The 14,717-nt window shown below is 40.6% G+C and overlaps 1 protein-coding gene across 3 annotated transcripts in view; it reads left to right on the top strand.

The window, feature by feature from the left end:
* The window catches only part of ITGB4 (integrin subunit beta 4), a 147,141-nt gene that overhangs the window by 46,403 nt on the left and 86,021 nt on the right, over window positions 1-14,717 (top strand). For all 3 annotated transcript variants that reach the window (XM_068263278.1, XM_068263276.1, XM_068263277.1), the window contains exons 6-8: window positions 1,051-1,147; window positions 7,712-7,883; window positions 13,026-13,289. In XM_068263278.1, coding sequence (XP_068119379.1) covers window positions 1,051-1,147; window positions 7,712-7,883; window positions 13,026-13,289 — 533 coding nt within the window. The remainder of the gene's footprint in view (window positions 1-1,050; window positions 1,148-7,711; window positions 7,884-13,025; window positions 13,290-14,717) is intronic.

Here is a 14,717-nt window from a genome sequence, read left to right as displayed (position 1 = left end):
AATATTAATGACAAGCTGTTATTTATGAATTATTGTAGTGCAGCACGTCAGCAATCTCTTTTTAGACTAGACCAGTGTTCCTCAAACCTGTCCTTGTGACTTCCCAATGGTGCATGTTTAGCAGGCAACCTCCCCTAGGCACAGGTGGCGTCATCAGTGTCTCATCTACATGGGAATCCACCTAACTGAGACACTAATTACCCCACCTGTGTATAGGGGAGGCTGCCTGCTAAACATGCACCGTTGGATGACTCAGGAGGACAGGCTTAAAGTGGACCCAAATTAAAAATACAAGATTTCAGAAATAAAATCTATTTTCTAACTTATAATAAATAGCAGCCTTTTTTCAGCTAGTACATGATGACAAATATAAAATATTTTACATTTATTGGAGGAACCCCTCCCTTCCTTTCATATTGCTGGGACAGAATCCGGCAAACTGGTGGAGGAGATAAAAAACAAAACACAGGCTGCTACTGATGATATCACAGAGGAGGTGATCTCAGCTTGTGTGAGATTTCACATAGACCACACCCCTGTGAGGGAGGGTAGCTGATGACAAACACACCCGTGATCTAAAACCTCCTACTAAGCTCAGTAGTAATGGCTGCCACCTGTATAACCCTAGTTATGAGAAGAGAAGGGTGAAAAGCATGCACTGAAATGCTCATAGGCTTGAAGGAGGGTTTATTTATCTTTGTATGTGTCAGAGTGGTGCAACTAAATATTTTGAATTTAAAAAAATGTTTGGTTTGGGTCCGCTTTAAGAAACATTGGACTAGAGTCTGGTTTTTACAGCAGTCTGTCTCTGCTGCACTTGTGCTGAAAATTCCACCAAAAACAATCCCTAATTATCGTTTCGGGTGACAATTCTCCAAGGTGTGAACAAACCTTTGCTGCGTTAAAACGTAGAGAAAAGGTGTTGGGTTATGTTCTACCTTAATGTGTCTCTGGTGTCATTTTTTAGGTTTTTTTTTTAAGTTTTAAACTTTATTAAAAATGTAAATAAACATTCCTTATTTTAATCTGTACCCCATGTATCTTCCACAGCTAATGTGATTTCGAAAATGTCCACCAACTACACAATTGGCTTTGGTAAATTTGTAGATAAAGTAACTGTACCTCAGACGGATATGAGAAAAGAAAAGTAAGTTCACTGTGCCTTTACAATCATGTAACTGGTCAGAGATTATTTACTGTCTTTGGCCCATATGCAAGAAACATTTTTTTCACCTGAGTTATCTCTTGGGAGACAAATTTAATCTTCTCTGTAAATTATATTTTCAGCATTTTACAACTGAAAAAGTACCAAAAAGTTGGTGAAGCGGTACCAGTTTCAGACTGTGAGCTGGAAAAGCTGAGGAAATCCACCTGCTGGCCAAGCAGCCGTAATCAGGTGTTGCTTCTCACAGTGAAGACTTGCTGCAGGTTTCTATTGGGATTGATAATACAGCGTTTCTGCTGCTTGGCCAGCAGGTGGATTTCCTCAGCTTTTCCACCTCCCAGTCCGACACTGAGCGGTACTATAAAAATTATTTTGAGTATTTTCTTGCTTGCTGGTGGTTTAAATAGCATTTTATGACAGTGTATGAGAAAACTCAGGTTAAAAAGTAAATTGCATATGGGCTCTTCTGTCTTAAAGTGGATCCGAGATGAAAAACTAACTATAACAAGTAACTTGTCTATATATCTTATCTAAAGTTTAGATAGTTTACACAGCATATCTAGCTGCCAACAGCTTCAACAGTTTATGATTATTTCTTCCTGTGATACAATGCAGCAGCCATGTTGTTTGTCATATTACACACAGGCAAGCTGATCTGCATCTCCAGCCCTCAGCCTGTGAAAACCTAATTCCCCCTCCTCCTCCCTCCTCCCCTCTGCCTTTGAAATCTCTGGCTAGTAACACCTCCCCCTCCTCCTGCCCAGACTGAGCTCTAATAATCCCTTGCTACTGTCTGAAAATGTCAAGGCTCTCTGAAAAGCTGTGGGCGAGGCTTGTTTAGTTTATAGGGAATTAGAGTATTAAAACAAAAACAAAAATGTATTTGGCCTCAGGAATGCCCTATAATCTATATGAAAGGAACACAATTATGCAATGAGTAAAAGTTTATCTCAGATCCACTTTAACGTGACACTGAAGCAAAAAACGTATGATGAATTGTATGTGTAGTACAGCTAAGAAATAGATCATTAGTAGCAAAGGAATGAGTCTCATATTGTTTCCAGTACAGGAAGAGGTAAAAAATTTTCAGTTGTTATCTATGCAAAAGAGCTTCTCTGAGCTCTCCGAGCCAACTTGATTTGGTTACAGTGCTATTTTCTGAAGCACTTATACATCAAAGAAACAGTGACAAACCACTTCAGATACGATTTTACTGCAGGGGAGTTAAAAGCGTCATTCACTCTACTGTGTTTCATAGTTTAAAATTCAGAGTATGGTTTGCAAATTGCAAATATGACAGAATGATGCAGTTATATAAAAAAGCTATATCTCTGAAAATGAAAATATGAGACTCTTTTCTGTGCTACTGATGTTCTATTCATTATCTGTACTACACATACACTTCATTATAGCATAAGTTTATTTTATTTTTTTTTGCTTAAAGAGAATCTGTATTGTTAAAATCGCACAAAAGTAAACATACCAGTGCGTTAGGGGACATCTCCTATTACCCTCTGTCACAATTTTGCCGCTCCCCGCCGCATTAAAAGTGGTTAAAAACAGTTTTAAAAAGTTTGTTTATAAACAAACAAAATGGCCACCAAAACAGGAAGTAGGTTGATGTACAGTATATCCACACATAGAAAATACATCCATACACAAGCAGGCTGTGTACAGCATTCCTTTTGAATCTCAAGAGATCATTTGTGTGTTTCTTTCCCCCTGCATCTCTCATGCACTGAAGGTTCAGGCTGCTCTTTTCTTCCTGCAAACAGCTTTGCCCTTGTCTGTAATTCTTCAGTATGTGAAAGCCCAGCCAGCTCAGAGGAGGATTTATCCAGCTTGTAAAAGATAAGAGAGAAGCTGCTCTAATCTAAATAACACACAGGCAGTGTGCATAGAGGGGCCTGGAAGAGGGAGTTCATAGCAGAACCACAACACTGAAGAACTTGGCAGCCTTCCAGACACAGGCTGACAAGTCTGACAAGAGAGAGATAAGTTGATTTATTACAGAGACTGTGATAGTACAAAGTGATGCAGTAAGCCAGAACACATTAGAATAGCTTTTGGAACTTGTAGGATGATAAAAAACAGGATGCAATTTTTGTTACGGAGTCTCTTTAAGTGTCACTGTAAATGAATCCTGGATGTGACATTCCTAATGGTTTGACAACTTGCTGCAGAAAGTCTGATGCGGTAATGGAATGTAGGCCTCAGATGAAGAGGAATGAAGCCTCTCAAGGATCAAATTGACTGAGTTATCGTTACTTCTGTACTGATATTATAGAACTTATAATAATAAATGTGAAACGGCTAAGAAAAAAATCTTCTGCTGTTAGATTTTTATCTGTGCTACTCACAAAAATCAACTACTTACAAAAAGTAACTACGAGCTGCTACAGCCGGGGCATTCCACTCAACTCACAGTGAATAATAATATTCCTATGAACTGTTAGAGGTTTCTGATGACTTATCAAAAACTCCAGCAACGCACAAGTCGATTTTATTGTTACTTTTCTGTGTGCACTCTGTGTTCTAGATTGCATTTTTCTATTTCAGTTAAATAGGGTAATGGTGACCACAAACTTATTATATATATATATATATATATATATATATATATATATATATATATATGTGTGTACATATACATATATATATATATATATGACAAAGACAGATAACATTTATATTGCGCTTTTCTCCTGGCGGACTCAAAGCGCCAGAGCAGCAGCCACTAGGCCGCGCTCTATAGGCAGTAGCAGTGTTAGGGAGACTTGCCTAAGGTCTCCTGCTGAATAGGAGCTGGCTTACTGAACAGGCAGAGCCAAGATTTGAACCCTGGTCTCCTGTGTCAGAGGCAGAGCCCTTAACCATTACACCATCCAGACACTCATTACACCATCCAGCCACTCAATATATATGCACATTTTATATTTTAAATATGCATTTTCCTTCTTAAAACAGACAGAAGGTATTTGCAATTGCAAACATTACATGAGCAAGAAACATCTCCTAAGCTGCATCCATGCTGAATATGTAAAGCTCCGCCTTTATGTCCTTAAATGGTGGACACACATCCAGATCTGCTGGCTTGCAAAGTGTGCCTACAGCCTACTCTATTCATTTGACAGAACCATACTAACAACACATGCAGACGGCTGTTTCGGACTGATTGTTCCTCATCAGAGCATTGCATGGGCTAAAAATTGTACACTAGTTTTCTAGAGTCGAAAAGGGTTTGCAACCCATGAGTGGGTCACATTACACCATAGTGAGGTTCAGTGAAAGGTCAGTAAGTAAGCAGACTGTAGTCTGATGTCTGTAGCTATGAATATCCAGGCTGTGCTGTCACCTGATAGGACTCCAATAAGAGTTGTAAACCTCTGACATCTAATAGACATTTCTTAGCATATCCAATTTTGCCGGATTTCATACCTCTGGTCTGACCTCTGATTTTTGGGTGAATTGGTCAGGTCTCTGGGAGTTTAAGTGGTATCAAATCAAAAACAATTGAAAATCACGTCATTCATCAATATACAACCTTGCTTTTTATTATCATCATTTAGGGTTAAACAATACTAACATAATTCAAAGATTTTATGCAAGTTATGCAATTGTATTGTTTTTTCCCCTTTTTTAACCACTTAGCAACTTCTGCCACGCTTTTCTACGTCCTTGTTTACAAACACCTATAAACACCTGTAAATATTTGGTTCTGTTTTCTATTTTTAGAAAATGTATAGCACCATCGTGTGGCCAAAAAGTAATACTACTTCCAAATACACCATTATTCACTTACCAAAGGAACATTAAAGGGATACTGTAGGGGGGGTCGGGGGAAAATGAGCTGAACTTACCCGGGGCTTCTAATGGTCCCCCGCAGACATCCTGTGTTGGCGCAGCCACTCCCCAATGCTCCGGCCCCGCCTCCGGTTCACTTCTGGAATTTCTGACTTTAAAGTCAGAAAACCACTGCGCCTGCGTTGCCGTGTCCTCGCTCCCGCTGATGTCACCAGGAGTGTACTGCGCAGACACAAACCATACTGGGCCTGCGCTGTGAGCTCTTGATGACATCAGTGGGATCGAGGACACGGCAACGCAGGCGCAGTGGTTTTCTGACTTTAAAGTCAGAAATTCCAGAAGTGAACCGGAGGCGGGGCCGGAGCATCCGTGAGCGGCTGCGCAGACACAGGATGTCTGTGGGGGACCATTAGAAGCCCCGGGTAAGTTCAACTCATTTTCCCCCGACCCCCATACAGTATCCCTTTAAATACATTTTCATTATCTTTGAAACTCCTTCACCCCAACCCAAAATAAAATATTATCACCATACTTTGTACTAAACATTGTAATAACCGGGGCAAATGGGCAAATAAAATGTGTCTGTTTTATCTACAATAGCACATTTTATTTTTAAACTACAATGGCTGAAAGCTGAGAAATGGTGATTTTTTTCATTTTTTTCTTCTTCTTCCCTGTCAAATGCATATAAAATAATATAATTCTTAGCATAAAGTACTGCCCAAAGAAAGCCTAGTTTTTTCCCACAAAAATAATGTATAGATCATTTCAGTGTGATAATTAGTGATAAAGTTATTACCGAATGAATGGGAAGAGCTTTTGAAGGGGAAAAAACCTGTGGCAGAGAAGTGGGAAGCTGAAGTGAAAATAAACTTATGATATAATTCATTGTATGTGTAGTACAGCTAAGAAATGTAACATTAGTATCAAAGGAAAACATCTCACATTGTTTCCAGTACAGGAAGAGGTACAAAAAAACTTTAGTTGTTATCGATGCAAAAGAGCTACTCTGAGCTCTCTGACCCAGTTGGGTCAGAGACGGTCCTATTCTCTGAAGCACTTGTACATCAAAGAAACAGCGAAAAACAGCTTCAGATATGGTTTTACAGCAGGGGAGTTCAAAGGGTCATTAGCTCTGCTCTGTTTCATAGTTTAAAATACAGGGCCATGTGCAATTCACTTTTTTTTCCTGAGTTTTCTCCTCGGAGATAATTCTTTATCTTCGATTTATAATAACATTTTAGTACTTTGCAATGCAAAAAGTAACAAAAAGTAGGTGAAAAGTACTATCAAAACTGTTTTGAGTATTTGTTTGCTTGCTGGAAATGAAAAAGGCATATTATTTACAAAACGAGAAAATATCACCTTGGAGAAACCTCAGGTGAAAAAGTGAATTGCATATGGCCCACAGTGTTCTTTGTAATTGCAATTATAACAGAATGATGCAAAAAGCTGTATAACTGAAAATAAAAAAATATGAGACTCTTTTCTGTGCTACTAATGTTCCATTAATTATCTGTACTACACACACAATGCATTATCTCAGAAGATGTTCTTTTTTTTTTTTTTGCTTCAGTGTCACTTTAAAGCGGGATTGTCACCATAAAAATCACATTTCAACAGCAACTGGTCTGAGTGTATTAAGTGATAAAGATGCTAATTCTGCATTCAAAACTTGCAAAACATTTTCTGCTGTTATGATTTGGAGTTATCACATACTTAAAGGACTTCCGAGGCCAAAAATCAAAATTTTGATGAGTACCTGTCTCTTTTTCAAATCCATGGGCAAGTTCCTCCTCTCCCTCCACTCTGTTCCGCGCAAATGTATTCTTTTCACTGCCCCCAGGTCGGGGCCCGACCCCACTGCACGGGTCGGCTCGTACTCCACTCGCAAGATGGCCGCCGATCAGAGCCGTTGCTGCGCAGTACATATGAAGGCAAGTGCAGCTGCGCAGCTCTCCTCTCGCAAGATGGCCGCCGATCAGAGCTGCGGCTGCGCAGTACATGTGGAGGCAAGTGCGGCTGCGCAGCTCTCCGCAGCTGGACGGGGGGCGGAGAGCTGCGCAGCCGCACTTGCCTCCACATGTACTGCGCAGCCGCGGCTCTGATCGGCGGCCATCTTGCGAGAGGAGAGCTGCGCAGCCGCACTTGCCTTCATATGTACTGCGCAGCAACGGCTCTGATCGGCGGCCATCTTGCGAGTGGAGTACGAGCCGACCCGTGCAGTGGGGTCGGGCCCCGACCTGGGGGCAGTGAAAAGAATACATTTGTGCGGAACAGAGCGGAGGGAGAGGAGGAACTTGCCCATGGATTTGAAAAAGAGACAGGTACTCATCAAAATTTTGATTTTTGGCCTCGGAAGTCCTTTAAGGAGCACTGGCCCTTTAGTAGTCAGTGCCAAACAGTTGCATGCTGGGGGTTCTTTTTATCTATAATATATTCCTCCTCTTCCATTTATTTCCCTGCCTAGCTGCCTATTTAAAACATGATCCTCTGCTCACTTGTGTTTACAAGCCAGGTTGAGGAGACATGGTTCCCACCAGGAACAGAATTCTCATCATTTACTATATAACATTCACTGAAATCACAACGTGGACAGTACAATACATGTGTTATGTAAGTAGATCACGCATTTATCTACTTATATATGTGTTTTTCCCTGGCATAGTATGGCTGATCCTACTGCTTTAAAATGTTGATACTATAATAAAAATGGAATCTGTTCTCTGATCCTTTCTCCAGGCTGAAGCAGCCATGGCCAGACAGCACACCTCCTTTCTCCTTCAGGAATGTCATTCGCCTCACTAATAACATCAATGAATTCCGAGATAAGCTGATGCAGGAGAAGATATCTGGCAATCTGGATGCACCCGAGGGTGGGTTTGATGCCATTCTACAAACTGCAGTCTGCAAGGTAAGGAAATGACTGCTGCTACTGGAAGTGACTGAGGAATAGTATAAACATGGCTGAAGGGCACTCATTAGTGCAATTAGACTTTGAGAACTGTCCTACCATAGTTGTGGTCTGATTTCTCTTCCATAGTCAAGGCCAGTTTTGTGAGAAAATCAAGTTAACCACTTCACCCCAAAGGCGTTTTTTACCCTACCGGACAAGAGCGATTTTCACCTTTCAGTGCTCATCCCTTTCATTTGTCAATAGCTTAATCACTACTAATCACAATGAAATGATCTATATCTTGTTTTTTCCAACACCAATTAGGCTTTTTTTGGGTTGATATTTGTTTTCAGTAATCACTTTATTTTCTATGCATTTTAAAGGGAAAACAAGGAAAAAAAGAAAAAATACACTATTTCTCCAATTTCATCCCCTATAGATTTAATATAAAAACGGCTACTCTGCATAAAACCCACACATGTTATCTGCCTATTTGTCCTGGTTATCACAAGATTTTAATTATGTCCCTAGTACAAAGTATGGTGACAATATAGTATTTGTAAATAAAGGTGTATTTTTTCTATGGTGTTTTGTTTTTCTCACTAATCTCACGTGCACGCGCATGGGAACACACGTGCACACGCATGGGAACACACGTGCACGCGCATGGGAACACACGTGAACGCGCATGGGAACACACGTGCACGCGCATGGGAACACACGTGCACACGCATGGGAACACACGTGCACGCGCGGGAACAGGGCTGTTTGATTTATTGAAAAATGTCCTGGAGCAGTTAAGAGGCTCTAGCAGGATGTTTTTATAAGTCTGGTTGTCATTAAGTGGTTAACTTATCAGTAAGTTTTTCCCACATGAGAGGAAATCCACATGCCCAGAGGAAACGCATGCAAATGCGGGGGAAACATACTAACTTTGTGCAGATAGTTTGCAACAAAAGAGACGCAAGTTCCAGAACTCCAAAGTAGAAAATTCTTTATTCAAGCGCAGTAAAAAGGTAAATTACAACAGGTAGAAAAAAGTCTGTGTCAACAGCTGTTTCGTGTGATCCCGCCTCTTCAGGACAGTCAGACCCACCCCTTCCTTACTCCCACCCACTTAAGTACCTAGTCTCAGGGGCGGGCACTCAACTCTCAGGGGATCACCTAATCATTAACCCTTACAACGAGGGGGGTAGTATACAAAAACAATACGATCAAGATACATATACAGACTATCTACAGAATACTGAAATTTCATTGCGATCATTAAACCCCAGATTGCAGATCCAGGGATGGAGACACAGAGGGCAATAATGAAAAAAGTTTGACACTACTGTACTACTTCAAAGCTAAAATATAATTTTGAAACTGGACTGTGATTGTCACTGTCACCCTCCTCCCCACCCAGTCACTGTCACCCTCCTACCCAGTCAGTGTCATCCTCCTTCCCACCCAGTCAGTGTCATCCTCCTCCCCTCCTAGTGTCACCCTCCTTCCCACCCAGTGTTACCCTCCTCCCTGCTCAGTGCCCCCCTCCTTCCACTCAGTGTCACCCTCTCAGTGGCACCCAGTGTCTCCCTCCCTTAGCAGCTCCATACCACCAGCACCCAGTGAGTGGGAACATTTAATGCATCTATGTCTGAGGTAACATTTGCTACATTTCATATATGTATGTGCATTTCACACGTGTGCTGTATTTCATGTGTGGGCGTAATGTTGACTGCATTTTAACATGTGTGGGAGGTAATGTTTGCCTCATTTCCCATTTGCTGCATTTCATGTGTTGGAAGTAACTTTTGCCTCATTAATGGCATGTGTTGGGGGAATCGTTTGCTGCATTTCATTTGTTGGAAGTAGCAGTTGTTGCATATCATGTGTCGGAGGTAATGGTTCTTGCATTTCATGTTTTGGAGGTAATGTTTCTTGCATTTCATGTGTCAGAGGTAATGGTTCTTGCATTTCATGTGTAGGGGTAATGATACTTGCATATCATGTGTTGGAGGTAATGGTTCTTGCATATCATGTGTCGGAGGTAATGGTTCTTGCATATCATGTGTCGGAGGTAATGGTTCTTGCATATCATGTGTCGGAGGTAATGGTTCTTGCATTTCATGTGTATGGGATAATGATACTTGCATTTCATATGTCGGAGGTAGTGGTTCTTGCATTTCATGTTTTGGAGGTAATGGTTCTTGCATTTCATGTGTAGGGGGTAACGATACTTGCATTTCATGTGCCGGAGGTAACAGTCGCTCCATGTATTACTTGATGGTCATAGTTGGCAGTTTCTGCAGATTTATCGTCTGCACATCCATGATGGGAATCTTTTCTTTCACTACATCATGGCAGATGCTTTATGTGTTGTGGGGAATGTTGTCTAATTACCAGTGGTGGCCACTAATGATACAATTTCCTGAGTCAACGACAAATGATTCTTCATATGAATAATCGGAAATGATCGTTAGGAACCACTAATGGGCAAAAATCTCCTAACCAATCTGATCAGATTGGCGGGATCGAACCGAAAAACGGATCGATTTTTATTAATCTGATTGTATTGGTTAGGAGATTTTTTTCCCTTAAGAGGTCCCAAGCGGTCATTCGGCAAATTGTGTCATTAGTGCCACCTTACTAACTGTTATGGGAGGAAACTCTGGCTCGCTGCCTTACTGTTACACGTTACATTACAGTTAGCTCCACCCACATGATGTCATGGCCACGCTCATTTTTCACAGCGTGGCCATGACATCACGTCATGTGACCCCTCCCCCCTCCCAGGTTGGGCCCAGAAAAATACAGTATAGTCACTGTACCTATATGTTCCTGGGAGGTAACTCCAGGCCTGCTTGTTGTCAGTTCTAAAAAAGACTTAGGGCTCTTTCACATCAGACAACGCGAACAGGAGCCGTTCTCCTGCACGCGTTGTCTGCCTGCGGCGTGTCGTCGGGTATCTGCGGTGCGACGCAATCAGCGGCGGTAGCTGGTAATTAAACCCGACGGAAACCGCCGGCTCGCGGGTGCGTTGGATGAAAAACTGCGCCCGGGTGTGTCGGAACCGCAACGCATCGAAACGCAGCGTCGAGTGTGAAAGGTAAAATGAAAGTCTATGGACTTTCATCTTACCTTGGTTAACGCAAACGGCTTCCGTTTGCGTTAACGCAGAAAGTCTGCCCTAATGTGAAAGAGCCCTAAGCCATCAGCTTCAGTTCCTGAGGCAAAGGTCTTTCTCCCGCCCTCTGTGTTTCCGGTGGCTTCTCAGCTACTCATGTGACTTCCCACATGACCTGCAGATGGTCAGCAAGCTTTCTTCAGAGTAGTTTCTGCTGTAACCTTCCCTAGGAGTACATTGGATTTGTGCCTTGATGAAAATAAAGGCAGTTCTGGGTAATGAATGAGAACTGTGCTCTCTTTTCATTCATTTTGAGTTGTGAGCTCTGTGTATGTTTGTCACTAACCTTTAAACCACACATATTTAGACATTTCCATCAGTACAGTAGTAAAACAATGTTATCTTTACCAGTCATGGAACTTTTGCAGGGTGGTGAAGACAATTAATCCACTTTAATGTTACCAGGGAGGCGGGAGTGGGAGGAAACCAAACTACCCAAGATAAACAAAAGGAAGAATGGCCGTATCACACATGCTTATTAACCACTTCAGCATACAGTGTTGTTCACCTTATGCATCTGAGCAACTTTCACCTCCCATTCATTCGCCAATAACTTTATCACTGCTTATCACACTGAAATGATCTATATCTTGTTTTTTCCGCCACCATTTAGGCTTTCTTTGGGTGATACATTTAGCTAAGAATTATTTTATTCTAAATACATTTTAATAGGAAGTTTAAGAAAGAAATAGAAAAAATTCATTATTTCTTAGTTTTTGTCCATTATAGTTTGAAATTAAAACATGCTACCGTAATTAAAACCCATGTATTTTATTTGCCTATTTGTCCCGGTTATTACACATTTAAATGATGTCCCTATCACAATTTATGGCGCCGATATTTTATTTGGAAATAAAGGTGTATTTTTTCAATTTGCGTCCATTACCGTTTACAAGCTTATAATTTAAAAAAATTATAGTAATATACTCTCTTGACATGCATATTCAAAGAGTTCAGACCCTTAGGTAACTATTTTATGTTTTTTTTTAATTGTATTTTTTTTTTTTTATTAAACATTTTATTTGGGTAATTTTTGGTGTGGGAGGTAAACAGTTAATTTTAAATATAATATTATATGTATATATGCATGTGGGTGTAGTTTTACTATTTGGCCACACGATAGCCACAGTCGAAAAGTCCTGGAAGCGAACGCTCTTGCTTCCAGGAAGCAGTAGGAGGACGGGAAACTTTTTTTTTTTTTGCGCAGAAATACAGCGGCCCTTGATAAGAACGTTATTCCCATTAATTGATCTCGAGGCTAACGGAAGGCGGCGGGAGCGCACGCGCGATTGCGCGCCCCAGGCAGCAGGGCAGTCTATCTGGATGGATATATCCATCCAGATAGACTTATGTGGTTAAAGCAAACCTGAAGTGAAAAAAAAACATATGATATAATGAAGTGTATGTGTAGTAGGGATAATGACTAAAACATTAGTAGCACAAAAAAAAAGTCTCATATTTTTATTTTCAGTTATACAGCTTTTTTTCTTTTTTAAACCTTGCATCATTCTGTCATATTTGCAGTGTACAAACCACACTCTGTATTTTAAACTATAAAACAAAGCAGAGCTAATGACCCTTTGAACTTTTCTGCAGTAAAACCTTATCTCAAGCTGTCTCTCAATGTTTCTTGGCTGTTTAAGTGCTACAGAATTGTGGGGGTTGAAGAGCTCAGAAAGGCTCTTTTGCATAGATATCAACTGATGTTTCTTAACTCTTCCTGTACTGGAAAATAATACGAGACTCATATCTTTGCTCCTAATGTTGTATTTCTTAGCTGTACTACACATACAAATCATTATATCATAAGTTTATTTTCACTTCAATTTGCTTTGAAAGAGAATTTGTTGCAAGCATCGTTATGTGAAATGTTTGCCCTTTAGTATTATGCTTTTTAATCCATACTAGCAAGGATCTTTTGCTTGTGCACTAAATCTAACCAAACGTCCGTAGTAGAATAATAATGAAAATATCTGACAATCTTCGCACAGGACCAGATTGGATGGCGAGATGGCAGTACCCACATCTTGGTCTTCTCCACGGAGTCAGCGTTCCACTACGAAGCCGACGGCATGAATGTTCTAGATGGAATACTGAAAAGAAATGATGAACATTGTCACCTAAACTCATCAGGCCATTACACATATGACACCGAGCAGGACTATCCATCTGTCCCCACTCTTGTGCGACTTCTTGCCAAGAATAGCATCATTCCAATCTTCGCCGTGACAGACTACTCCTACAGTTACTATGTGGTAAGTACATCAGATGTTCAAATTCACTTCAACACAAAGTAGAAAAAAAAATCAGCACTGTTATGTATTTGGCCCTTTAGCAGCCAATTTGTTTAGAGGCTTGCAGGTGTTCCAGACAAATTTATTTGAGCACATTTTTTATTTCTTATTTGTTACATTCCCTGACTTCTAATTAGTACTGCTGTAATGTGTATTTATTGCCACTTGCCACCAGGGGGCAGTGTGAGACAATAACCGAGGACTTCTGCTTTGTTTCTGTATTTTCTGCTAGCAGAGAGACATCAAAGCATTCCAATAATTTACAGCACAAAGAGTTCTGCAATTTGAAGTCAAAAGCAGTGCATTTATCTCAAACAAGATAACTCTATTGAAGCTGCTAATGGATTAAAAGTCTGTGACCTGTTTTAGGCATCACAAAGCTCTGTGCTGATGGCACAATGCTCCTTACTTTTATGCCTCTTTCCCTACTCTAGTAATGGAACAAACAAATCCCCACCCCCTAGCTTGGTCAGTTCGTATGAGTACAATAATGTTTTGTCATGCTCTTTACCCTTTATCAAATGAAAAGTAAAAACCCTCTAATATATATCACATCTGTACATCACATTTGTACACTTTTAAAGTGGATCCGAGATAAACTTTTACTCATTGCATAATTGTGTTCCTTTCATATAGTTTATAGGGCATTCCTCAAGCCAAATACTTTTTTTGTTTTGTTTTAATACCCTAATTCCCTATAGACTAAACAAGCCTCGCCCACAGCTTTTTAGAGTGCCATGGCACTGTAGCAAGGGCTTATGGGAGCACAGTCTGGGCAGGAGGAGGAGGAGGTGTTACTAGCCAGAGATTTCAGAGCCAAAGGGAAGGAGGGAGAAAGAGAGGGGAGTGACATTTTCACAGGCTGAGGGCTGGAGATGCAGTTGCAGATTACCTGGGTGTAATGTGACAAACAGAACATGGCTGCTCTCATTGTATCACAGGAAGAAATAGTCATATACTGTTGAAGCTGTTTGCAGCTAGATTTGCTGTGTAAATTATCTAAACTTTAGATAAGATATATCGACAAGTTACTTGATATAGTTAGTTTTTCATCTCTGATCCGTTTTAACTAAATAATGGTTAAGAAAAACTCTTTTAGGATGGATTCACAGTGGTCGGTTGCATAACGCACATGTTAAAATGTGTATGAACTGCAATGGAGACTGGCCATAGACATTACTACAAAGCCTGCATGCAGCCAGTTAGAATAATGTGATCGACTACAACGCAGTACTGTGAACAGGCCCATAGGGTGTAAATCTAATTAATAATAATAATAATGCAGCAGCTGTATACATGTGCATTTTGCGCAATGCATAGAAGACCATGCCTGTTTTTTAGCAATTTACAAGTGTGATTGTAGACAGTATCCTTCCATAGGCAGGGAGC

The sequence above is a fragment of the Hyperolius riggenbachi genome, chromosome 12 (genome assembly GCF_040937935.1).
Source record: "Hyperolius riggenbachi isolate aHypRig1 chromosome 12, aHypRig1.pri, whole genome shotgun sequence".
Lineage (NCBI taxonomy): Eukaryota > Metazoa > Chordata > Amphibia > Anura > Hyperoliidae > Hyperolius > Hyperolius riggenbachi.
This window is presented reverse-complemented; position numbering and strand designations above follow the sequence as displayed.